This window comes from Drosophila novamexicana, unplaced genomic scaffold (genome assembly GCF_003285875.2).
Source record: "Drosophila novamexicana strain 15010-1031.04,08,12 unplaced genomic scaffold, DnovRS2.1 tig00000770-arrow-pilon, whole genome shotgun sequence".
NCBI lineage: Eukaryota > Metazoa > Arthropoda > Insecta > Diptera > Drosophilidae > Drosophila > Drosophila novamexicana.
The window spans coordinates 2,103,933-2,129,883 of NW_020824821.1; the positions used below are offsets into that span (position 1 = coordinate 2,103,933).

At 37.1% G+C, this 25,951-nt stretch overlaps 4 protein-coding genes across 9 annotated transcripts; 3 read left to right on the forward strand and 1 right to left on the reverse strand.

Moving 5' to 3' along the window:
* Positions 1-14: 14 nt before the first annotated feature.
* Positions 15-6,218, reverse strand: LOC115763627 (annexin B9). 4 transcript variants are annotated; one of them, XM_030706250.1, is made up of 5 exons: positions 6,129-6,218; positions 3,673-3,742; positions 2,176-2,884; positions 1,929-2,110; positions 15-151 (listed from the first exon to the last, which is right to left on the reverse strand). In XM_030706250.1, the coding sequence occupies exons 2-5, from the start codon at positions 3,700-3,702 to the stop codon at positions 98-100; spliced, it is 975 nt and encodes a 324-aa protein (XP_030562110.1). In that variant the 5' UTR covers positions 3,703-3,742; positions 6,129-6,218; the 3' UTR covers positions 15-97. The 4 variants fall into 4 exon arrangements, with proteins under 4 accessions (XP_030562110.1, XP_030562111.1, XP_030562109.1 ...); XM_030706251.1 differs by lacking the exon at positions 15-151 and adding an exon at positions 283-615; XM_030706249.1 differs by lacking the exon at positions 15-151 and adding an exon at positions 885-1,475.
* Positions 6,219-7,020: 802 nt separating this feature from the next.
* LOC115763815 (hematopoietic lineage cell-specific protein) lies at positions 7,021-9,508 on the forward strand. Its single transcript, XM_030706567.1, has 5 exons — positions 7,021-7,163; positions 7,293-7,472; positions 7,531-7,823; positions 7,884-7,994; positions 8,054-9,508. Exons 2-5 carry the CDS (start codon positions 7,309-7,311, stop codon positions 9,145-9,147), a joined length of 1,662 nt encoding a protein of 553 aa, XP_030562427.1. The 5' UTR covers positions 7,021-7,163; positions 7,293-7,308; the 3' UTR covers positions 9,148-9,508.
* A 1,174-nt stretch (positions 9,509-10,682) lies between these two features.
* Positions 10,683-21,907, forward strand: LOC115763686 (protein Malvolio). 3 transcript variants are annotated; one of them, XM_030706367.1, is made up of 12 exons: positions 10,683-11,336; positions 14,811-15,045; positions 15,432-15,616; positions 15,684-15,848; positions 15,908-16,046; positions 17,440-17,595; positions 17,656-17,814; positions 17,872-18,317; positions 18,388-18,503; positions 18,564-18,655; positions 18,870-18,940; positions 21,317-21,907. In XM_030706367.1, the coding sequence occupies exons 2-12, from the start codon at positions 14,812-14,814 to the stop codon at positions 21,369-21,371; spliced, it is 1,818 nt and encodes a 605-aa protein (XP_030562227.1). In that variant the 5' UTR covers positions 10,683-11,336; position 14,811; the 3' UTR covers positions 21,372-21,907. The 3 variants fall into 3 exon arrangements, with proteins under 3 accessions (XP_030562227.1, XP_030562226.1, XP_030562228.1); XM_030706366.1 differs by lacking the exon at positions 21,317-21,907 and adding an exon at positions 20,505-20,868; XM_030706368.1 differs by lacking the exon at positions 21,317-21,907 and adding an exon at positions 20,209-20,488.
* Positions 21,908-22,726: 819 nt separating this feature from the next.
* Positions 22,727-25,277, forward strand: LOC115763792. Its single transcript, XM_030706522.1, has 3 exons — positions 22,727-22,803; positions 24,164-24,650; positions 24,712-25,277. Exons 1-3 carry the CDS (start codon positions 22,737-22,739, stop codon positions 24,908-24,910), a joined length of 753 nt encoding a protein of 250 aa, XP_030562382.1. The 5' UTR covers positions 22,727-22,736; the 3' UTR covers positions 24,911-25,277.
* Positions 25,278-25,951: the final 674 nt, after the last annotated feature.

A 25,951-nucleotide genomic window follows, 5' to 3' on the forward strand; every position in this document is an offset into this window, starting at 1 on the left:
TTTTCACAACAAAATTTTTAATATTAAGTTAAAAGTTGGCTAAAAGAAAGAAATACAACAAAGAGTGAAATGTATTTTGATAAATCATGTACTAAATTTAGTATGAAGCCAAACATTGCAGCACGTAGCTGTAATCGCCGGAAATATCATCCTGTAAATGAAACAAAAAAAATATGGGTTTGGTTTAAAAACTCAGAAATTTGCAATTTGTTCCTTTGGCTTTTACTTTTTATTTGTTAATAGCACAAGCACAAAATACTAAAAGAGTTGTATAATATACAAATAAAATGTATACAAAATATAAAGAAACGTTAAAATAAAATTAATTTTGCACATTGCAGAGAAATACAAACGTTAGACGCTATTACAGACAGGCTGCCTTTCATAAATAATTTTAAGAAAAAACATTTTAATGAGAATTACAATTGGAATTGAAGCACTTCACAACACTAATAATTTCAGGTTCTTTCTCTTGTCTTCGAAAATGCATATTTTTGGCATTTCTATTGCACAGCTGTATAAGACCCTACAACTCTTATACTTGGGCGCACGGCAGCTCTTCTAGTAAGCGACGACCGTCACAAGCAAATATCCAATTTCAGTGTTCGCATCCTCCTGTGTGTTTGTGTGTGTTGTAAATTGCGTAAACACGTTGAAGAGAGAAGCGTAAAAAGAGCAGAGCATTAAACGCGTTATTTTGTATACATTTTTGTTGTTGTTTTTAGTTGCTTGGTGCTAAAGAAAAGTAACTTCTGACCCAGTGTTAGGTGTTATGTTAAGCGCTAAAAGCGCGCTGTTAGTAATATGGCAAGCAACAAAGTATTGCAAAACGCCGCTTCTGTTAAACACAAGAAGAAGAAGCAACAGCAAATACAATTCAAAGGTTTACAGTACTAAATGACGCCTAATTAGATTTTATTTGCTTTTATTGTTGCGTTTTGTTTGTTTTTAACAATATTGTAACTTAGAACTTTTTGCAAATGAGACTCGAGACAAATAATAAAAAACAAAAAACATAAGCTGCAGATATAGCAAGGCATATGTATGTATATATATATATAAAGGTATAGTTAAAATTGAGATAAAACTATGTGCAATGAGTGTGCATAAAATTATGTATAATAATTAACATGTGATGCGACTGTAGGCCTTATTAAATGCACTGCGTTGCTCTTAAAAGTCTGTGTTCCACATTTGCAATCGTAGATCCTATAGTATATATATATATATATATATATATATATATATATATATATATATGTGTGTGTGTGTATATATAGGTACATATAAGATTTATATATGTATATGTGGTCTAACTATTCGATAGTCAAATTTTGTACAATATGTGTGTGCTTAAGGCTTGGAACAGACACGACAGTGACAATTTTTGTATTGTTGGTTTGGGGCATGTGATTTCTTTTTTAGAATCCAACAATAGCCAATAGGGCACGCTTATAATCGCCAGATGTATCGCCCTAAAAATATAGAATATGGCAAGTTTTAATGTTTTATGCAGCACACAAATGAAGTAAGTATATAAGCAAACATGAGTGTACAACCGATAAAAACTAATGATGGAGAATGTTTTCATATAAAGAACAAGGTCTAACTGTACATGAATTGCGGCAACTGTACATTCTCTGTTAATTTATGGCTATGCAATTAACAGAGTGCTTTTGAATGATAGAAGTTTTTTTTTTAACAGCTGTTAACAGCTTGCGGGTATGTCATGAAATGTAATATTATATGGAACTCGAACTGGTTGTTAAGGAATATATTAACTATGTGTGCCTAATTTCAATTAGATTTAGTACAGTTATACTATATAGTTATACGATATAGATTTCTAAGTGCATACTCAGTGCCCAACACCACAAATGTATTAAGCATGTTAACGCACAAATAGAATATATGAAACGAATATTTACCTTGATCCACGATTCCAGGCTCTTGTTGTACTTGTTCTGGAATGCTTCCTTGATATCGCCCAGATCGATCTCGGAGCGGCTGACAATAATGCGTATCAGCGTCTTATCCTTGGTGCCCAGACCGGCCATGGAATCGTGCAGACGCTCAGAGAAATAGTCAATCTTGGACTTGCAGCACTTAACTGTCGAATAAAAAATCAATTTGAATCACAGAATGAATCATATATTGGCGTTAAGCATGACTCACCGATGGCCAGGAAGCCCTTCTCCACAGAGCCGCTGAACTCACGCTTAATGGCCTTCTCAATGTCATTGCCGGAGAGATTCTCGTATTCGAGGAAAATCTGACGCAGCTGCTGATACGAGCGCGTGATCAGAATCGAGTTGAAGGTGGACTCATCCGTGCCCCATTGGCCCTCGCCGGCATCGTGCAGCGCCTGGGCATCGGCAATGGCAGCCGCCTGATCGACGCCCTGGTTCTCATCTCGGTTGCCCTGCACCAGCGAGACGCACAGGCGCTTAAAGTGTCCACTGGTATCGCCTTTAAGGTCCGACTCCAGGGACCTGCCGAAGCCCTGCTCGTAGAACTGGGCGATGGTCTTGATGCCATAGTTCGACAAGGTGCACAGTATCTCAATGATGGCCTCCTCATCGGTGCCCAGACCGGAGATGGCATCGTGCAGCTCCTGTGCATAGAACTGCGGCAGCGGCGTCATCAGCGCCACAATCACATCCTCGAATTTGCCGCCCAGTTCGGACTTCAGCTCCGAAATCAGATCCTTGCCGTAGGCGGTCTTGAATGCCTCGGCGATCTCCAGACGCTGGACAATGCCACGACGGGCTAGGATCTCAATGATGGCCTTCTCATCGGTGCCAAAGCCCTTCATGGCCTTGCGCAGAATAGCCGCATCCTCGACGGGATCAAAGGGATCCGCGGGGTAAACGGTGGGTGTGCACTGCAAATGCGAATGAGTAAACGTGAACATAAATATTTGCTGACAAGTGCAATGAATACGTAATGAATGCATGAATAATCGTGAATAATGCCACTGAATTGTTTTATATTCACGTACGACACGTAAACTTCCCAAATTCGTCATGCAAAGTTTTTATTCCTATTATATATACATATGAGCAATTCCAGGGTCCCGCTTACATGATGAATGTTGTAATAAAAATTATATTTTTTCAACCTAAGTTCGATTCTTGTTTCGTACTATTTAAAGTATAAAACAACACCTTTTTTATACCCTTGCAGAGGAAACTTTACAGAAGTCTATCTGAAACTTTACAGAAGTCTATACCACTATATCATATAGCTGCCGTAGGAACGATCGGTCAAAAAGTAGGTTCTTGTATGAAAAACTTTTTTGTTTATCAAGATATCTTGACCAAACTTGGCATTTATTGGTTTAACTATGCTCTTCGTATATACAAAATTCCTATCAACCTATACTTTATCATTTAGCTGCCGTAGGAACGATGGTTCGAAAATAAAATTGTATGGAAAACTTCGGCATGCTGAAGATAGCCCTTCTTTCTCGGTATAGATTTTCCTTATGGAAATGCTCGTATTACTAATGTCTGCCTGAGCATTTCTTATCTGCACGCTTAAAATAGATAAGACTGCAAAGCGAGTTGAGTACTCAAAAGAAAATCGATAAAGACTTAATGGTTTAATTAACAATTATTGGCCACTTGGTAATGAATGATAACCTTTGAAATGTATAGATATGTTATTTACCTTGAATGGATAGTACTCAGCGGAGCTCATGATTGCTTCTTGTTTAGCTTGTTTGCTGGTTGTTTAAAATCTGTAAATGCAAAGCAGACAAGAAAAAACATAATTCATAATGATCGAATGATTAAATTAGAGGCCTGTTGATTACAAAAAGAATGCTTGTAAATTGGTCTACGACAAGGTCAGGCTATACATAGTTGGCGTATAAAATAGCTATGGGAATGCAGAAACCTGCCGACCGCATGACATCATCAACTATGGGAAGTAAACATGCCATGCTTCGTGTCTGGGCCATTACGCATACGCCGCGTAGTATTTGTGGCGCCTCAACACAACTACAACCAAACTCTTTCTTTTGCCCTGCAGCTGGGTTTTTTTCATAGAGTTCACCGCAAAGTGTTCGAGTGAAAGTTTCAAAACAAAAATAGGCTTGGGCTTGGGTCAGTTGATAAACTGAAAACTTGTGGGTGCAGTCAGCGGTGCGTATGTGTAATAAAGTTGTTTTTTTCTGGAATAAAATCAACTGGGACTTCGGATGAGCTCATTTGTGTTAGAGTATATAGAAATTTGTTTTATAGCTCGCGTTTTTTCTTTCTTTTGTCAGTTTTCAACAAGTATTACTTATGTTCAATTTGCTTTAAGTCTAGGAAATAACAAAAATCAATATGTCCAAATTTTGCTATGATAAATTGCACAAACACAAAACCCTACAGCTAAAAAAAAAAATGTACATACAGCACCAGGCCTAGAAAGTCAATAAAAAAATAAACTGGAAACTAACAAATAACAACAAAAAATGACGTGGCACCGTTCCAAACCACGAAAGCAACGCCTCTGCACAGCGCCACATATGTACATACATATGCATGTATAAACAAAAAGAGCAAGCAATAAAAAAAAAAATAAAAAAAAAATGCTTGTGCTTCCAAAAGTTAGCGCTGGAACCGGTTCACATATAATTTACACACACACACACACACACACACATACACACGTCACATGGAATCGTCTGTTTGCCTGATTCTCTGGTGAGCTATAAATTAGCATTCTGATTTGGAACACGCAACAAGAAATAGCTGGAAAAGTTGTTTGGGAATGCGCTACAACGAGCCTGCAAGGCACTTCCAGAAATATGTCAACAAAACAATGGATTGAATGCTAATAATTTGTTTATAAATAGCTGTCGGATTCATAAGAACGAGTGCTCATCTAATTGAGACGCTGATCATGAATCATAATGAGCATGAGCTGATTTTCAAGAGCGCTTAACTGTGACGTCAAACATTGGCGGCTGGGCGGAGCGTCTAAGCAGAGCGTGAGCGTAAAACAGAAACTGGATTTTCTGGAAAGTTATATGTTAACCGAAATGTTTAGCGAAGCTTTAACTTATGCTTGTAATATAACTTTTGTTATTTTTTTTTTTTTGTAGTAGTAGTAAACTACGAAAGCTCGTGACATGGTAAAAATGTGTGAATAAAGTTTTCATTTAGCTTATAAAAAATAATTTATTTCAACTTGTAGTGACTGACTGTACCTTGATTATTTTTATTTTTTGCTCTTTTTAATTTGTTACATTTTGCAAGTTAAAGTCAACTAACAGCTTCGTTATAAACCTTGATGACGCACCTTATAATGTGCATGCAATTATATACATTTACCGAGCTACATATTTATTTTCAATGGAATGCGGTCGAGCAGTACATGTACACAGTTTTCACTGTACCTAAAGCAGATTCGCTATTGAGCAATTTAGTTGATTGACACTCAAGATAGCAGAAAACTAAGTTGATACTTGCAAAAAAGATGGAGGCTGAGAGCAGACAAATTCAATTAAATTTCGACAGTTAAACATCCATCAAGTGTCTGTACATATGTATGTATGTTATATCTGTGGATAAATTTGAGCTTATCCAAAGGCAACTGAAAAAACATAGTCTGGAAAAGTCGCACGCGTCTGCGATTGAGAGCAGAAAAAGAGGGAGAGAGAGAGAGAGCGCGCGTTGAGAGCGCGCCGCTAAAAGTTTTGTGCAGCTTCATTTTAACATTTTGATGATGTCATCTTGCCAGCGCACTTTTTCTTTTATCCAAATCAGACAATGTGCCAAATTACATACAAATATAGTATAGGCGTATACATGTATGTATATGTATTATAATAAAGAAAACAATTGATTAATATGCGCCACGTATAAAAACTGTTCTTTTTCTGCCGCGCCCAAAAATTTGTATAATGCCAAAAACAAACCTATTTATTCACTTTATTTGCACTCTTGATTGCTTTTGACTTTTCACTTGAATTTCTTGTTGACTTTAATCTGAGCAGACATGAGAGTGTCGCATTTGTATATGCATATGTGTGAGTGTAGATGCATACATGCAAAAGACACAGCAAAAATAAACAAAGTAACTAGAGAGGAATTCTAAAAATTTACCTAGTGATATTCTCACACAATACGTACAAAGTTTAGGGACGTCAAGCGTTGCGAACTCTTAGCGATGTGAAATAAATACTGAAACCGCTGTGCGCTCGTCATGGGGTTTTATATGCGCTCCAAAAACCGGCGTATCGGATCCGAGAGTAACAGAGAGAGCTTAATGGGTGTTATTGGTGTGGAGGCGTTGGCAGGGCCTCAGGCAATATTCAAAGAGCGGAACTATTACCTTATGTTTGGCAAGCTCATGAGCTTGGATTATATACATATATGCATTTATATTCTTGTTCAGCAGTTTTGCTTAATTTATGGAAAAGTAAAAAGATTGATTCTTAAATATGCAAAAATAAAAAATATAAATTCTTTTGAATAATTTGAAATTAAAAACAAACAATCTCAATTCTTCATCAGTAAAAAGAATATTCATTTTCGGAGCTACATCACTGCAGCCCTGTCCTAGCCGGCGGCTGTAAGACCAACCGTTTGAGAGCAGAGAGCTTTGTTGTCATATAATTACGTCATGATATTGTAATGACTGCGTTGTGAAAAGCTCTCTCAATCTTACATACATGTATGTGTATGTGTATGGCTTACAAAGTTCGGACGCTTTTGTTATTTTTGATCTCAACTTGCGCACTCATGTTACACACACACATTTCTTCGTAAAATAGCAGTGTATGAATCATTGGACTGGAAGCTGACTGATGCTGATAAAGGTCTTATCTGCGAAAGATAAAATATGTGTTATTATACCTAGCTATAGTAATGTTTGACAATTAAAAGAAATTTCAAATGCGTGGAGGCATTAACTGTTACCGCGCACTTTGCATTCAAGCGTTGTACAGCACTGGAACTACAACGCATGATGCAGTTCACAAGAACGAAAGTAAATTGATTCCACAAGTTCGATTATTCGACCGGTTCATTAAAAATAACTTGTGTGCTGTGGAGCTGCATAGCATTTAAATTGATTGTTTAAAGCTTAAGAATTCAAATTTAAGTGTTACAAAATTAGCTCTCATCTTTGCAAAATCCTGCTTACTTGAGAAATAGTTAACCTCCGTAAGTACATGCACAAAGGGTGCCATTTCAAAGTTCGACGGAACCAGCCCCTCCCTGCACTATCAACATTTTTCTTTGGAAAAAAAACCTGTCATTGTTTTTTATCTTTGGTGCCAACGTTGAATGCAGATAAGAATTAGCCAGTATGTGGAAAGCAACCGCCGGCCATCAGATACAAGCAACAAGCGCAGCCGAGGACGATGATTGGGAAACAGATCCCGACTTCGTTAACGATGTCAGCGAACAAGAGCAGCGCTGGGGCTCCAAGACAATTGATGGCAGCGGACGCGATGGAGGTGGAGCCATTGAGTGAGTCACTTTTAAGGTCAACGTACCGTTATAAATATTTAATAACAAACTACATCAGCATGGACAAGCTGCGCGAAGAGACGGAAAAATCGGATTTGAACATGAAAAAACAATTGTTAAAGGATCAAAATGCCGGCTACGGCTATGGTGGAAAATTTGGCGTTGAAAAGGATCGCATGGACAAATCGGCGGTGGGCCATGATTACCAGGGCAAAGTGGACAAGCACGCCTCGCAAGTTGATTACAGCGAAGGCTTTGGCGGCAAATACGGCGTGCAAACGAATCGCGTGGATAAATCGGCCTTGGGCTGGGATCATATCGAAAAGGTGGAAAAGCACGAATCCCAAAAGGGTAAGTCGTAGCAAAAACCTCTTGAGGCAATTATTTCATTTATAAATAACCCCTTTGTAGACTACTCTAAGGGCTTTGGTGGTAAATTTGGCGTACAGGAAGATCGCAAGGATAAGTCAGCATTAGGCTGGGATCACATCGAAAAGGTGGAGAAACACGAGTCGCAGAAGGGTGAGATTAGCCTCTAATAGCAATTGCCTTAATAGTTAACTAAACCTTGTTTCTTGCAGATTACTCTAAAGGCTTTGGCGGCAAGTTTGGCGTGCAGGAGGATCGCAAGGATAAGTCAGCCGTTGGCTGGGATCACATTGAGGCGCCGCAAAAGCACGCCAGTCAGGTGGATCACAAAGTCAAGCCCATCATTGAGGGCGCCAAGCCGTCAAATTTGCGTGCCAAATTCGAGAATTTGGCCAAAAACTCCGAGGAGGAGACTCGCAAGCGTGCCGAAGAACAGAAGCGTCTGCGTGAAGCTAAAGACAAACGCGATCGCGAGGAAGCCGCCAAGCAAACGATTGTGGAGAACACGCCGCTACCATCTGCCGAAGAGGCGCGAACGCCGCCCGTGAAGGGCAGCCGAACAGCCATACAAACTGGACGTTCCGGTGGCATAGGCAATGCCATTAGTGCATTTAATCAAATGCAATCGCCGGTTACAGAGACGCCACCAGCACGCAAGGAACCCATTGTCATACCCAAGGAGCCAGCGCCCGTCGAAGCAGCTAGGCCGGCTGTAGTTGAACAGCCCGCCGCACCGACAGCCGCTGTGGCCAAAGAGATTGTGGCAGCAGAGCCGAAAGTCAGTGCACCACCGCCGGATGTGGTGCCCCAAATAGAGATTGAGACTGTGGCAACGCCACCGTCAAGCGAGCCTCAATCGCCAGCTCATGTGTCAGCCGTTGAGCAGACGACCACACCAGAGCCGCAGCCTCAACCGCAGGCGCAGGTGCAGGTACAGTCACAACCAGAACCGCAGCCACAGCCGGAGCCGGAGCCGCTCTATCAAAACCAGGCGGAGATCAAGTCGGCGTCTCCAATGCCAGCTGCTGCATCACCCACACCAGCAGCAAATGGCTCAGCGGGTGCGTCCGAAGAGGCCATCTATGCCAATTCAGACAATTTGGCGGACTATCTAGAGGACACCGGAACACATGCAATTGCATTATACGACTACCAGGCAGCTGATGATGATGAAATATCCTTTGATCCCGATGATGTCGTTACACACATTGAGAAAATCGATGACGGCTGGTGGCGTGGCCTGTGCAAGAATCGTTATGGCCTCTTTCCAGCCAACTATGTGCAAGTTATCAATCAAAGCTCCTAATCGCTGGCAATGCTAGCGCAGGCGAAGGCTTTCATTTGAAATTATTTTCAAGAACAAAATCAAATTATACAATAACTACTTAAACAGCGAAATCATCTTAAATCAAAATACTGAGTCATCGTTTATAATTATATAGCGTTCATGCTTTATTAATGTTTTCTATTTACAACGAAGAGACGTTGTTGTTGAAATTATTTTATGTAAATTTCTTTCTTTCTGTTACATTTTACAACGCTCTCTCATGCCCCGCACGCAATATATTCCATTTTCTTTTATATATACATCATATATATCATTCATTATCGATTTACAAAATTGTATTTAACATTCTTTTGTATTTTTATGTGCGTATTTTTAAAAAAATATGCCAAAACAAAACTATTTATACTCTTTTTTATACTTAGCAAAAAGTTTTTAAAAAATTATTTGTGCAAATTGTAATTGTATGTGTTTTGAATTGTCTGAAATGTTTTTAACTAAATGTGTCAAAAGTGTGCTCACTTATATATAGTCTATAAATGTTTTCATTAAGATTGTTAAAGACACTCGGACAGCAAAAAGTCTGTTCTTTTGATAAAGAAAAGCATAATAAAGTTTATTTGTAACTATATAAAATAAGTCTTATGCTTGACAAGATGTTGAAAATATCGTGAATTTTATTTAAATTGGAATTTTCATAATTACATAATTATTCCAGGTGACATTATCCATTGAAATTATAAGCGTGTATAGATTATAATGGAGGTCATGACTGTACGTCATATATGGATTTGTAACTTTGGTTGCGAATAACATGTGGAATGGCGTGCAAGTAAATATTGAAACACTTTCCATTTGCGTGGGCACATTCTCGCATTAATCAGTTGTAAAGTGAATGAATCATGTCTTGACAAAGAAACATGTGACTATGTTTTATGGGGGTTCTTTTACATCATATCTGCTCGCCCATACATGCATATATCAATCCCTTATCTCTGACACATTATATACAATATACAATTATATATCAATTAAGTGGAGCAGGATTTTGGTTTACTAAATTCATTCTGTGTTTTATATGGATCGTATCAACCATATCGAAAGATTGTCTGTACAAATTATTGGGAGCTGTTGCCGACTAGATGTTAATAGGGGATTATGATAACGTGTGCGTGTAGCGAAAAACGTTCGAGTTATCAATGCGAATTGTCTGTCAAAATGATTGTAGACCTAGATAAATATGGCTGGATGTGCTCATGCAGACAAGCGCGAACCTATGCAAATTGAGATAGCTGGGAGGAGTTCGCTGATAGCGGTCTTTATTGTAATGGAATTGTTTCTGGAACGTTAAGCGGGTTCGATAATGCAGGTTGCCTTTGTCCTTTCGAGAGCAAACATAACGAATCATAAGACATTATCAGAAAATCCCCCATCAAAAATGTCGGGCTCGCTCTCTCACAGACGCTATCAGTGCGGCTCGTGAGCGCAGTTACGTTCAATATGAATATACTATGCATATATTATATATATTGCGGCAACGGCTTGCACTAGCAGTCACTCAACGTCCAACGACGACGACGAGCACGACGGTCGCACAGCTGTTCGCCTGGACTAAATAACAGAAGACGATGTATCGATACATCGATAGTACATATCCCTAATTGAGTTGAATTTGGTCTACGTGTGAACAGCTGTTTTTTGGTGTAAATAGTCTGGCCGTGAGTGCGAATGAAAAAGAAAGCAGCTGGGTGCGTTAAAGCACAAGCCACAATCACAATCACAATATTGCTCAACATAAATTAAAGGAAAAAGAAAAGAAAAAAAAGACGCCAAAAATAATAAAAACAAACAATTGAACGCGTTGCGGATGTTGCGCGTGCGATTGATTGAATACAGCTCGCGCAAAATTAACAATTGCAAAGTGTGGCAGACGCTGCTGAAGCTCTGACGCTGGCAAATCGTTCCAAAAGTTGAGCCGAGCAGCGAACGGTCAACGTCACCGAACTTGTAATTGGTTCCAACAAAAGCAATTTCGTGCATTTGGCTATGCATTACTAAGCGCAATAAACTCTTATTTAGTTCGGTTAGATTGTGTTTCTGTGTGTGTGTGTGTTAAATTAACAACTGCATAAATATTCATCTATAACGTCGCCGTGTAATAGTTTATTTTGTAATTTTACTGCCGCCTACTAATCATCGAGCTGTCGCAAGTATGTGTCGTTTAAGTTAATTATTTTTTGTACATTGTGCTAGACTTCATTAAACAATATGCAATTAACTGTATAATGTGCTATTCTAATGACTTATGGTTGCATTTATTTTTTGTTACCTTTCCGCCATGTGTTTTATTTGTGCCTGTGTGTGAGTGCGCAGGCAGGTGCGCCAAAAACGAACAAAAAAAATGCTGAGAGCTATAACACACGCACACACACCGGCTATACGCGAGAGGGAGATAGAGAGAGAGAGAGAGAGATGGTCAATTAGTTGAAGAGAATATTGCCTAGAATACACTTGCAGAGGCTATTATAAATTTCGGACGAAATGTATACCGCGTTACGGGAGACTGCGGGATATACATATACATATATATATATATATATATATATATATATATATATGAATATATATGATATGAATGAATATATATAATATATATATAAATATATATATATTTATATTTTTGTTCAGTATTAGAAGTTGAGTCGATATAGCCATGCCCCTTTCTGCATGTTTCTAGTCAAATTGGTCTAGTCAATCTGCAAGGGTATTTGATCTTCGGCATACCGATTGTATTTGCTTTATATCTGGTTCTCTGTTGTAGAGGGCAGTTGCCAGACTGTTTAATAATTTATTATGTGGCCCATTGCTGTTGATAAGCATTGTCCCAATCTGAAAGATCATACCTGAACAATGGACGCAAATTCCCAGCTGAATTGAAATAACGCAATTATTATGGAATATGCATGAATATGCGAATTAAAAAAAAGAAAGAAGATTTAATTCAGCCTGTTGGCTTTTATTGTTCTCTGCTGCAGAAAATTGTCAATATACAATCATCATAATTAAAAAAGATTAGCGATATTATATAAGTAGTTGTTTTTTTTAATTGCGTCTAGATATTGTTTGTTCAGAAGTTAAAATTAAAAATAATTGAGGTTTTATTAGATATTTTATGAAATTACTGTTAGTTTTTTCTAAATATCATTTATTTACGCAGTTTAAAGAGCGCAAGATGCTGACATAGCAGAAATTTTCTTTTGCTTATTTTTTTTATATAAACAGCAACAATTTGGCAACGCAATATGGAAAGAAAGCATTCTAATTTTGGTCTAAAGAACAAAGAAATGTTAACCAAAGAGTATGTGCAAATATTGTAGGCATGCACAACAATAATAATAAGTATTTAAATCAAATGAGGGTAATATATTTAAAACATTGCGATTACTTTAAATAATAATTGATAGAGTTTAGTTTTCTTGTTGATTCAAAAAAATGATATTTTGTTTATGGTGCTCGAATGAGAATTTTATAATATTAACGCTTGTTTTAAAGCAGCTGTAAAGTTAAGATAAGTCTCTGGCATAGTTTATGCTATAAATATCCATAAATATGCCTATGTTTGTTAAAACAGTTATCGCTATTAACGAGCGACTTTTTAACACTTTTTTATGGGCGACTTTTCAACACTCTTAATAGCTGATATGCTTCCGAGTAGAGTTATGGCGAAGTTTAACAATAATATGTGGCAGCTGTATACACAAGTTGGTCTATTTAAAATTGTGGCAAGACATGCCTTTCGTAGAACTTAGCACTCGGAGTTGTCACAATTTACCATAAAATGAAAATTCCATGTTCAGCGAGGCCTTTAAAAGGCGCCAAACATAATTAGACGATTCGTATAGCCCGAGCTCCACAGCGACTCGATGAAGCGATGTGGAAAGCAGCGCAACGCTTTGTCAAGGTGAACCAGACGTCGGGTATTTCCAACCAGCTCCATACATGCCCAAGGCACCTACTTATACACATATATGCATATATATATATATATATATATATATATATACAAGATGTGCAGAGCTCTGCTTGATGAGACGCGTTTGTGTTAAAGTCGCAGGGCAAATCAGCATAAAAATCGCAAAGCATTAAAATAAAGTAAAAGAGAAATAAAAACAAATCAGATTTAAAAAATATAATATGTTTGCATTTTCATCAGGTTATTCACCTGTGCACTTGTGCAACAGCTTAAATGATGTGCTCGAAATTCGCTATTAACTTGTTCATATGTTTTATTTTCTTTTATTATTGTTTATGCGAAAATTGCTTATATAGTCTCAAGCACAGCTGTACAAATGAGCGGAAGACACCAAAACAGCATTTCACTCATTCTGTTATTTATTTATTGGCTCTTGTTTATAAACAATTCCTTTTTTAGAACAATAAAAATAATTATCGAATTCATCTCCTGATTGTGCTCGGCATTCCTATCAATTTATAATTATACTTTTATTTTATAATCAAATGCAGCTTATATTATGCGAAAAAAAAAACACTTCGTTTTCGTATAGGCATACCTCGATTTAAACTTCTTTTCAATTCAGCCCAGGAACTTTACTATTCATTTGGTTTAATAAATAATAGATTTAAAAACATAGATTCAATTATTTATTAAAATCAAATCAATTCTTACTCAGATTATCGCATTGATTAAGACTCGGGGAAAGCCTGCGTAAGCAGAGTCAATGTATTGTAGAAAATATACCAAATACTATATAATAATATATATTATTCTAACAAACAACCAGTAGAGTTATATTAAGTCTTATCAATCCACGGCAATTCAGCGTCTGTTGACAAAGTACTTGCACGCCAGATATTTAGTTAGTGTTCCGGGAAATATTATTTTGTTTGTTTTGTTATTTCATTTTTTTGCGGCAAGTTGTTATGGATGCCAGCTCATTCGAATTTCTATACCCTGTAGGCTTTGAAAGGCACAATAGGGTATACTATAGTTCTACGGGGCATCTTTGACTACAAACTAGAATTGAAATACATTTTTTAAAAATTAATTTATATATATATTTTAACCAAGCTGATTAGAGCACAAGCATAGATTATTAGAGCGTAACATAAGTAAACAGGGCATCCACAAGTCGTCAGGTCCAGACTAAAACAGTTTTAATTTTCTGTTTTGTGCCTAGCTATTACTTATTTCTGTTAGCTCATAATAATTGTTATTTGTGGCATGTGTTCGTAATGCAGATAATAACGAAATGATGGCTTTTATTAATTTTATATTTGTTTGTTGTTCAGATTTTGATAATTCCGTTCCACAATAGAATTTCAATCTATCGCGATGATGTGCGAATTATATGGAAAGGCCAGCTAAACCATTAAATTAGGCAAAGTTTTTTTGTGGCCTGTGCTAAAAAAAGTCAGACAACATGTGCGGCATTTATGTATATTATAGATACATTTAAGTACATACATATACATATTATGATAACTATCTGCGAAGGCATTACGTGCAAAGTTGTAAATATAAATACAAAAAAAGGTTATTTTAGTTGGACGCATTTCCCAATTTTCTGCCCGATTGCGAGCCGAAATTGAACTGTTTGTCACACACAGGTGTTAAATTAATTTAAATTAATATATTAATTATCGTGTCGTTAACACACTTACAGCATGTCTCTAAACGAGGGCTATCACAACAGAATAGAGCCCGGCGCCGCGTCCGCTGGCGACGATCAGGCCTCGGGCTCCAGCAGCACGCGTGGCAGCAATGGAAATGCCGCTGCCGCAGCACATAGTGCCCAGTTGCATCAGCAGATGCTCAGTGAGAACACATATCTGAAGCCTTCGAAACAGGCCTATTTCAGTGACGAGAAGGTGCTCATACCAGACGATGATCGGACCAATGTAAGTTCAAATATAGGTATCTAAATCCTAATTGCAAGCCCTGTACCCAAGAAAAACCTTAGATCTAGCATTTTGAGCTATATGAACTGGCCGATTGTCACTTAAAATTTATACTAAAGGCTATCCTACATTATGCGCGTATCGATAAATTCCCATATTTCAATGATATCGATAAATATCGATTTGTGCCCTCTATTTTTGTGCATAACTGTAATATTATAAAAGCTAGAGCGACCAAATTTGATATAAAGGTACTTGAATATTAAATAAAAAGCAAGAATGTGTTATTTTTTTAACACGTTTACCTCCCCCCTGGGTACAGGGTATCTGCTTGTCGAGCAGTTCGTCTTACTTTTACATATTAACTCATCTCCGTTCGCACACAGATCGGTTTCAGTTTTCGCAAGCTGTGGGCCTTCACGGGCCCCGGTTTTCTCATGTCCATTGCATATCTAGATCCGGGCAATATTGAATCCGACCTGCAATCGGGTGCCGCAGCTAAATATAAAATACTCTGGGTACTGTTATGGGCCACAATATTGGGCCTGCTTATGCAACGCTTGGCTGCAAGGTAAGTGTGTCACATATATAAACTTAATACTTGATATGTATTTAAATTATGGTATAACTATCTTAAGGCTGGGCGTTGTCACTGGCCTGCATCTGGCGGAGATGTGCTATAGACAGTACAAGCGTTTGCCACGTTGGATACTCTGGATCATGATAGAGATTGCCATCATTGGCTCGGACATGCAGGAGGTCATAGGCACAGCCATTGCCATATATCTGCTATCCAATAAAGTGTGAGTTCTTATAGCTGTATACTTGATAAATTATTCGTTAATCTCTTCTTCTCTTGCAGTGTGCCTTTATGGGGTGGCGTTCTCATCACGATTGTTGATACATTTACGTTCCTATTTCTGGATAAGTATGGTTTGCGTAAGCTGGAGTTCCTATTTGGTTTCCTCATCACGGTCATGGCTATCACATTTGGCTATGAGGTAAGCTAGCGCTTCTGCAAACAAAACAATAATAAAAACATTCCCGTTTCGGGTGATCACCCCGAAAAAGATCCCCCTGATAAGAGGCTCCTAAATTAATTGTCAGTCAGGCATCCAAAAAGTATACTAAGTGTTTAGACACAGCGCTCCAGTTGTTAAAATTTTTTACTCAATAATGTGAATACATTTTAATGGCCTTTTTTTGTGTCTATTGTCGCTAAATTGCACTCGTCAATTGTCGTGCACGTCTGTCAGGGGCGTACTTTGTGTTTATATCTTTCAATTACGGCAGTAGCAGAGCTCGTCCCATTCCGATTCCCATTGCCATTGCCGTTCCTGGTACACATTTTCTCATTTTTTATACCCTGAACCCATTAAAAATGGGTATAGGGGTATATTGTATTTGTGCAAAATCCAAATGTATGTAATAGGCAGAAGGAAGTATATATATTCTTGATCAGCATCAATAGCCGAGTCGATCTAGCCATGTCCGTCTGTCTGTCCGTCCGTCCGTTCGTTGCCGATAATCGATAACTTTCTGCGTTTCCAAGCAATCGATAAAAATCGATATCGATATCCTGTTTAATGGGCAATTTTGGTAAATAATAAGAGCTAGAGTCACCAAACTTGACATTTGATGTTGGAAGAAGAGGGTTCAGGGTATCCCCAAGTCGGGAGCTCCCAACTAGAACCTCTTACTTGTTTCCATTTCGTTCCGCTACTTGGTTATAAGTAAACTATTTATATATCTGTTTAGAGACAGGCTGTGTTTGCGCTGTAAGCAGTTGTTTTTCAACATATGTGACTGGACCGTCTGGGCGTTAAATGATTAGATAAATGACTTTAGAGAGTAGTTTCTTTTGAGAAATGACAACTATTTATATTTGATTATGTGGGTATGAATGTGCCGGAAATGGACTATAACTTTATGTGATAAGTACGGGATTATTGCTTAAGGCCTTATCAGAAAGTCATACGCAAAAAAAAAAAATCAGGCTAGGGAATTTTCTTGTTGTTGTAGAGATTTGCTTAAGCAATAATTTTTTGTTGACTGCTGCATTTTTTAAAATTTTATTTTGGATAAAGACAACAAGTTCTTAAGATGGTGATATAGTTCATAAGCTGACTTAAAAATATGATTCTATATTATATATTGTATTTATTGTGAACGTTTATTATTATTGGTTTTCTCAACGAACGGCAGCTTAACCATAAAAAATATATAAATCATCAAAAGCTACATTACAATATGTCCCACAAAGCAGATAGCCTTTCTAATTGATTCTCATGAATTTTAGTAATGCCCACAATACTAACGTAATCAGATCTCTCTTCCTGATTGTCCTTTGATCCTCAAACTTGTTGTTGTTAAATATTAATTTTATATTTCCAGTATATTGTCTCCGCGCCTAATCAAGCTGATGTGATGGAAGGCATGTTTGTGCCTTGGTGCACCGATTGCAATTCGGATGTGCTGCTGCAGGCAGTGGGCGTGGTGGGTGCCGTTATCATGCCACACAATCTCTATTTGCACTCTGCTTTGGTCAAGGTATGAGTTGGATAAAACATAAAGTGAATCCTTAAGTAATTCTTTCTATTTGCTTTACAGTCACGCGACGTGGATCGTCGCCAGCCAAAGAAAGTGAGCGAAGCGAATTTCTATTTCTTTATTGAGGCCTCCGTAGCGTTGTTTGTCTCCTTTATCATCAATCTCTTTGTTGTGGCGGTCTTCGCGCATGGCATGTATGGCAAGACCAATCGGGATGTGGTGAGTGAACTGTAGCAGCATATGTTTTCAGCAGTTGGCTAACTTTCAACCTTTCAGCTGGATGTGTGTGCCAACAAGTCCATGTACGAGGATGCCAAGCTGTCGTTTACGGACAATCACAATCTGACGGACATTATCAATGCGGACCTGTACAAGGGCGGACTGTTTCTGGGTTGCACATTTGGTGCCGCGGCCATGTACATTTGGGGTGTCGGCATTTTGGCTGCCGGCCAGAGCTCCACCATGACGGGCACCTATGCAGGCCAGTTCTCCATGGAGGGTTTCCTCAATCTGCAATGGCCGCGCTGGTGTCGCGTGCTGGTCACGCGCTGCATTGCCATAATACCCACCTTCTGCCTGGCCATGTTCAGTAAAATGGAGGATCTAACCAATATGAATGATATACTTAATGCGGTCATGTCGCTGCAGCTGCCATTTGCAGCGATACCCACAATAGCGTTTACATCGTGCGCGGCCATAATGGGCGAATTTGTGAATGGAATGTGAGTAGAGATTGAATATCTCGAATTTATCATAAGATTACATTTTTCATCATATTGTTTTTTTTTGCAGCGGAAACAAAATTGTTTCCATTTTGCTAACCATTGTGGTAATTGGCGTTAATTTGTATTTTGTGGTGGCGCAAGTGGAAACGCTGCAAATTGAAGGCGGCATGCTGGCACTAGTCTGTGAGTCTATAATATTCCCCTTTATTTACTTGAGTGACTAATGCTTCTCTCTTTATGTAGGCATATTTGCTGTATTATATATTCTATTCGTTATATATCTTGTGATACATATGGCCGCCTGCATGGGCAACAAGCGTCTGATGAACAGTCGGGTAAGTTATATTGAAAATCAGCAAACACTTATCAAAATTCGTGACTAAAAGCATTAACTATTTAACCAGTCAATCATAAATTGTATGCGGCGGCAATAGTTATCATGCTCAAGTTTATCAATTTACGTGACTGCTCGCAAGCACTTTATAGAGCTTTAGATGTCATATATATCGAAGACAACTTCATCTAACGAATGTTTTTTCCTATTTACAGTGGGTGCAACGTTTTGTGTTACCAAGCCAGAATAGTTTTTCGATAAAGAATGCCAACTCAACGTATGCCAGGTATGTTAATGCATAATATAGTACTCATAATAATATTCTTGCACACACCAAAACACACATACACATACATGCACAATTGCCTACGTCTTTATATGGGTAACTAATCTGAAAAATGTATCTCTAGTCTGTACTATCCTAATGTCAATTGGTTTTTCTACTTTCGCAGCACTCCTAATGCTGTCTACTGTCTTATTATATCTACTAATCCTTTGCTCCACTTTTCGGTTACTTTTCTCTCTAACACTTATTGACTAACACTTAATTGAATATATATGCCTATGCTCTTCTTCTTTTAATTATTCACAGTGATGTTACCTTAGTTGTAGGCGATAAAACTAATACTACTGACAAACCTCTCGATACTGTTTCGGAAAAAGTAGATCAATAATTATTTCTACAGTTCAGTTAACCAACTTTATTTCATTTGTGATATTAACACTTAAATCACATGCCTTACAACACTAACAATTCATCAATAAGAATTTAAGTTGTCTTAGGCAATTGCTGTTCATATCTATTAAAGGTATTTATAAGTTTTTGGTAAGTCATAATATTGTTGGTATTGTGGACCTATAATGCTCGCACAATGGCAATTATCATGCTATATTCATATAAGCTAGAGTGCTTAGTTTTGATAAATAAAGTACGCATTTATTAGTATATTCTGGGAAAAGTGGTCTTGCCTTTGATTTATTATAAGTATAAGCTAGTTCCTAAGTACTGAATTGGAGCTGTCGCGGAGCCATTGTATGGAACTTAATGGATTTCCGAATGTTGATGAAGGAAGCTGGACCGAACTATATACTAAGTATATAAAGCTTTAATACCTCTAAGTACAGGTTATACATCTATTGGATAATTTCTGGTATTTTGGTAAAACGGTCATCCATTGCATTCATCCAAAAATAAAAACTCAACAACAAAAAATGTGTTGCAAATTTTGTTACTATTTATATTTTGTATCACAAAATTCTCTTCTATTATATGTGTTTGCGTGACTACCAACATTTGTTTCCCAACACTGTTCTGTGTATATTATACTAAATACATCGACACACGTTCCACTCTTATACTGTACACCACTCTACTCTACTATTTCTGACGCTGACTGCAAAAAAAAAAATAATAAAAATAAAACCACACGTGTATTGAATTGATTGATTTGTAATTACTGGCTAATTGAACAAAAAAAAAAAAAAATGCAAAAATAATGTTTTAAATTAATAAATGATTTTCTTGGCATTGGGTCAAATCTGATCTAAAAAAAGTTTGCAATTGGCAAGCAACAATAGACTTTAAAAAAACAATAATAAAAATATTGAAAAAAAAATGTTTGGAAAAACATTAAACAAAATTAATTAGCGTTCCGACAGCTTAACACATTTCTAAAAGTAAAAACAAATATTAATTTAACAAAAAATTCAATGCGGATTTTAATTGTTTATTTAAACCTCGCAAATGGGCTGCTGCACGTGCCGCCAAATTTGTTTATCCATTTAATGGTGGCAACAAAAACAACGAACCAACAAACAACCCAACCACATGTGGATACCACCCTCTATAGCGAGCTGACGCTTAACGATAATGGAATCTCGATAAACTCTTTTAATAATCTACAAAGAAATGTCGCCTCTTAATGCTTATGGTTATGTTAATGTTGATTGTATATAATAAAATGATTGTATTTCGTATATTTGGCTAAAAGTGATGTAAGGAATAGCTTGTGCTCTTCTTTAAGTAAAAGCTTGGTTAATTTGATTATAGCTCAGTTCTTTAGACTGTTAAGTATTTATAATAAGTTTACGTACATTACTCAAAAATTGTGTTTTTATACGTAGCTCAACTTTTTTGTACATATGTATATTAGTAAATAAATGACCTAAAACACCTGTTTAGACTTACCCCACTCACAATAAAGATAAACATATATTTGTGGTCACCGCTGTGATAGATGTTTCTTTCTGAGTTGTCTTTTACTTTAATGCCTATTTGTTAATGTGTTTAAACTATAGAAATGTTGTATATTAAACTTATTTCTTATTTCTATGATGTTGATTTCCTACTAACACGGAATTCTTTTAGATAGTCCTATACTATGTTTAATCAGTACAAAGTTCTTTGCGTAGCGTAGTTATTATAATATTCATTATTATGCTGCGGCTGTGGATTTTCTACTCTCTAAAAACCCTTTATAGTCTTTGTTACTTCAAGAAATTCCTGAGTTACGATCAGTGTTTGTTGGGCCACTATTTTGTATTAGAGTTCTTTCGATTAGACCCAGCTGTGCCTCATTTTACGCATACACACCCACACATGCTCGCACACACACACCTACATTGACTCATTCATCAATTTCATAATATGTTTCGTTTGCAGAATTGCCACCAATGCCGACACCGACGCAGATATCATGGATGGTGAGGATGCGTAGCCATTACTGTTCTGCACTGATTCCGATGGCAGTGAGGAGGTTTGTTTTAGCAGCAACAACAACGAGCTGAGTTGCCACAGTAGCAATGTGGACAATGCCAATGGCCATGTGGTCATCAGCTAGCATTCGGTTCCAGTCTGTTCTAACAAACCGTTACGCAAAGAGCACAGAGTTGTCACCCTATCCGAAGGCCATGTCTCATCACTTAGTTCATCGCATCACAAATCTGGCCCTGGTTTTGTTTGGCAAATTGTCGCTCTCTCTTTTCAGGCCGAATACTTGGGAATTAGTGTAATAAATGTTCATAGCATATTTATTTTACCATGATAAACGAAGTATACCAAAAAATCGAAAAAAAGGAAATTCATAGGAAAAAATTTCGTAATATATCATACCATAAGCATAACTGCAAAATGCCTGGGATAAAAAATAAACATGTGGCATCGAAAGTAGACATTAGTTCACTGTACTGTAATTGATAATAATAATAATTTGATGCACACACACATATATTTTAACTAAACATATATATATATTTTTTATAAGGCTGTGAACTGAGAAATCGTAAACAATTTTTTAAATCCAAAATGTTTAAATATTAAGAACGTGTGTTTTTCAAAAATATTTCCTAAAAGAAAATCAATCGAAAATAGTTTATGTTTTTTAACTTTAGAGCACGCGTTTTTTTTAATGTATCATTTAAATTATTTTATTCAAAAGCACAGTAATAAATAAGTCAAAAACTTATTTGCAATATTTCTCTTTGCTATCCACATTAAATTGTTTTTTATTGTTGTGTATTACATTTAAAATAAAATATAATAATAATATGCATAAGTACAAATGATATGTGTGTTTTGTATTTAGCGGAGAAAACTTAAGTTCGATTTGCATACTAGCCTGTGCCTAAAATATAAGTGTAAATGGGCTTGATTAACTAGTCAAAATGTGGGTAACTGGTAAAGGCAGTTAAAGTAGATTGCTTAACTAATATAAAAAGAATTGTAGGGTATACGCTAGTTGAGCAATCCCCCAGTAGCTCTCTATTAACCCCTGATGAAGCGCACCTTTTCTGTCACGTCTTTTTAAGTAGATGTAATTGATATTTAAATGAATGACGTCTAAATGAAAGGGAAATTAAATACCTGCACAACTAATGAGGCATTTGCTACCCAAACGAATCAATCAAACAAAAGCGTGAAGTGTTAATTACAGTGTAGGTGGCAGTATAATTCAATGCTTTTACAACATTTAAGTGTAGCTTCCGAATTCCGTATCGGGTAATTGGATTATAAAAGCGACGAGCCAGTCATTGCTTGGGTTCATTTCGGAAAGGCGCTTAAAAAGTCAACGGGAGCTAGAAGGATGTCCAAAATGTGGTATACCCTAACATTGCTCCTGCTAAACGGGTTTTTTGTCAGCGGCGAACTACGTAAGTGAAGTACTGAGAATATAAAATTGTGAATAAAATTGATACTAAAAGATCTAAGTTTTTAAAATTTGTACTTTAATTTATAGAAAGAAGTATAGACTCTTTTCTGAACTCAAATAATATAAATTTATAGAGGGGTTTCTCTGGAGGATTTTTTTTAAATCTGACAAGCTAATCGCAGAGGGAAATTGTCATATAGAAATGCAAGATCAATTTTTGCAGCTGACCGCATTACTTGCTGACGACTCTAATTACCAGCCACACCAGCCAAAAAAAAAAAAATAGTTTCCCCGGTAGGGCTCGAACTCGCGAAAGACCGCACCATTTGCTATGCCTCTAATCAACAGCCACACCAATAATTGATTATTATTGAGAAAAAAACGAATTAAAAAGCAGCACAGAAAACAATCGCAGTTGCAATGCTGTTGATAGAATTCGAAGCAGACGCGCATGAATGTGTGTGTGTGTAACGCATAACTTTTGGGTTTTTCTTAACCGATCTTAATGATATTTTCTAAAGTATATCTTACTGTACCATAGAATATTGTGCATTCTCAAAAGGTAAATTGCATTAGAGTTGTGGCTTAAATTGGTGGACAATATAAGTTGGGTTATTAACTTGATTTATAGCTCTGCGGTGGTAGCGGGGAGGTGAGGGGAGGCGATAGGTATAAAATGAAAGATACTGATAGATATATAATATTCTAGAAGCAACATATCAAGTTTGGCGACTCTCTTAATTTTTACTCAATTTGCTCAAAAAACAGGATGTCGATATCGATTTTTATCGATTGTTTGGAAACGGGGCAAGTTATCGAATATCGGAAACAAACTCAATCTGCGCAGGCACTCGGAGGACCTACAGCTAATTTCAAGTCTCTAGCTCTTATAGGTTCTGATATCCTTGCGTTGATGCGTACGGACAGACGGACGGACGGACCGACAGACAGACGGACATGGCTAGATCGAATCAGCTATTGATGCTGATCAATAATATACTTTATGGGGTCGGAGAAGCTTCCTTCTGCCTCTTACATACATTTTCACAGTTACATTATACCCTTTTTATCCACTTTTAATGGGTTCAGGGTATAAAAATGCACAGTGATATTCACAAGTTTCAAAATTTATCAGAGGCAGAGCCTTTTTCCTTCTCATTAACTCAATTATAAACTGATATAACATACTACTTAGATATATGTCAATTCATTTATTTTATTAAAATTAAAATTAAAATTTAGTTGTCTCTAAAGAAACATACTCTTTATATAGGTATTTAGGATTTGCATACAAGAATTTCTAGTTTTATTTTTTTTGACTTTTAGTTTTATGAAAAAGAAATGAATATTCGAATTTTCAGCACCAGAGATTGAGAAATGCGCTGGCGGCGATGCGAACTGCATTGTGGAAACCATCAATCACATTGTGCAAAAGTATCCCAAGGGCCTACCTGTCATTGGACTGGATGCCCTGGATGCCATAGACTTTCAAGATGTAGTCGTCAGCGAGGCCACGCCCAATACGCCCATGCAATTGAGCTTGAAATTCAATACATTGAGGGTGTGTGGTTTTGAGAACACGACAATCCAGCATGCCAAAGGATTCGAGAAGGTGTTGCGACATGGCTTCGAGCTGGCCGGATGGACGCCTCTGTTGCGCCTGGGTGGGCTCTATGAGGCGGAGGGCAAGCTGTTGATGTTGCCCATACAGGGCAAGGGTGAGGCGCAGGTGGAACTGAGCGGTTGTCAATTCACGTGCAGGGCCAAGGCAGTTGAGGATCAGCGAACAGCTGATGGGAAACTTTATGCAAAGATCAACAAGATCAAGTGTCTGGTGAATATAAAGGGGTAAGCTAAAAGGTGCTGATATTAGCAGAAAATAATTCCTAAATATTACATTGTTAAACAGCCTGCATGTCAACTTTGACAAGCTGCTTGACAACCAGGAGCTAAGCGACTCCATGAACATGCTTATTAACAACAACTGGCAGGATGTGTGGAATACCATGCGCAAAGGTGTCAACTCGGCTGTTAACCAGGTGGCGCAGACAATTATTAGTCGTGTGTTAGACAAGTTGCCCTACGATGATTTCTATAAGCAAGTCTAATAGTTGAATGATAAATAATTAAGAGACTCAAAAAAAAAATACTATTATTATTCTTATTTTTCTCCCGTATAAATGATCTAATATCTTTTATCTATTCCCGAACCGAACGTAACTCAATATTAAACTTTTTAAAATTAACTTTTTTTTTAAATTATTTTCTCATATACCTGTGAGCACATGATATCTAATATCTTTTATTCATATCCTTAACAATCTAAACAGAAATACAAATACTCTTCATACACTTATAACTAATTTTAACTCCATATTGCCTTAAGAGCAATATGTATTTTCTTCCCCTAACCTAACGTAACTTACAAGCTACTTACAGATCATGTTTTTCTTTAAGTTTTTCCTCATATTGCTATAATGTATATAGTATAGCCTACAATCTTAACTATTAATTTAAAAACAAATGAATAAATAACTATAAGTTTCCCTTGTTAGAAACTTTACAATTTGTCCCCATATACAAATGTGATAATCTTTCCTCCGAGTTCCTAGACATAGACTGTAAATATCCAGAAATTTTTATAGGGCCCTACGGAATGCTGAAATGTGAACTAGGGGGCGTCTAATTAACGTCTCCAAGTTTGGATTGGAGCCACCTTAATGTGCTTTCGGGCTCTTCTAACCTTAGCCTATAATATGAAGAGATTTCGTAAAGAAAGGCTATCTTCGGCACGCCGAAGATCTAATACCCTTGCAGACCCAACCTTTTCATAATGCTTATAGTGCTTTGCCCGTATCTAAGAAGCACAGGGAAAATAGTTAATGCCGAGTTTGGGCAATATATCTTGAAAAACAAAATGTTTTTTCATACAAAAACTTAATTTTCGACCGATCGATCCTATGGCAGCTATATGATATAGTGGTCCGATCTTAATAGGATTTTGCATATATATGAGAAGTAAAGTAAAACTAATAAATGCCGAGCTTGGTCAAGATATCTTGATAAACAAAATGTTTTTTCATACAAAAACTTAATTTTCGACCGATCGTTCCTATGGCAACTATATGATATAATGGTCCGACCCAGCT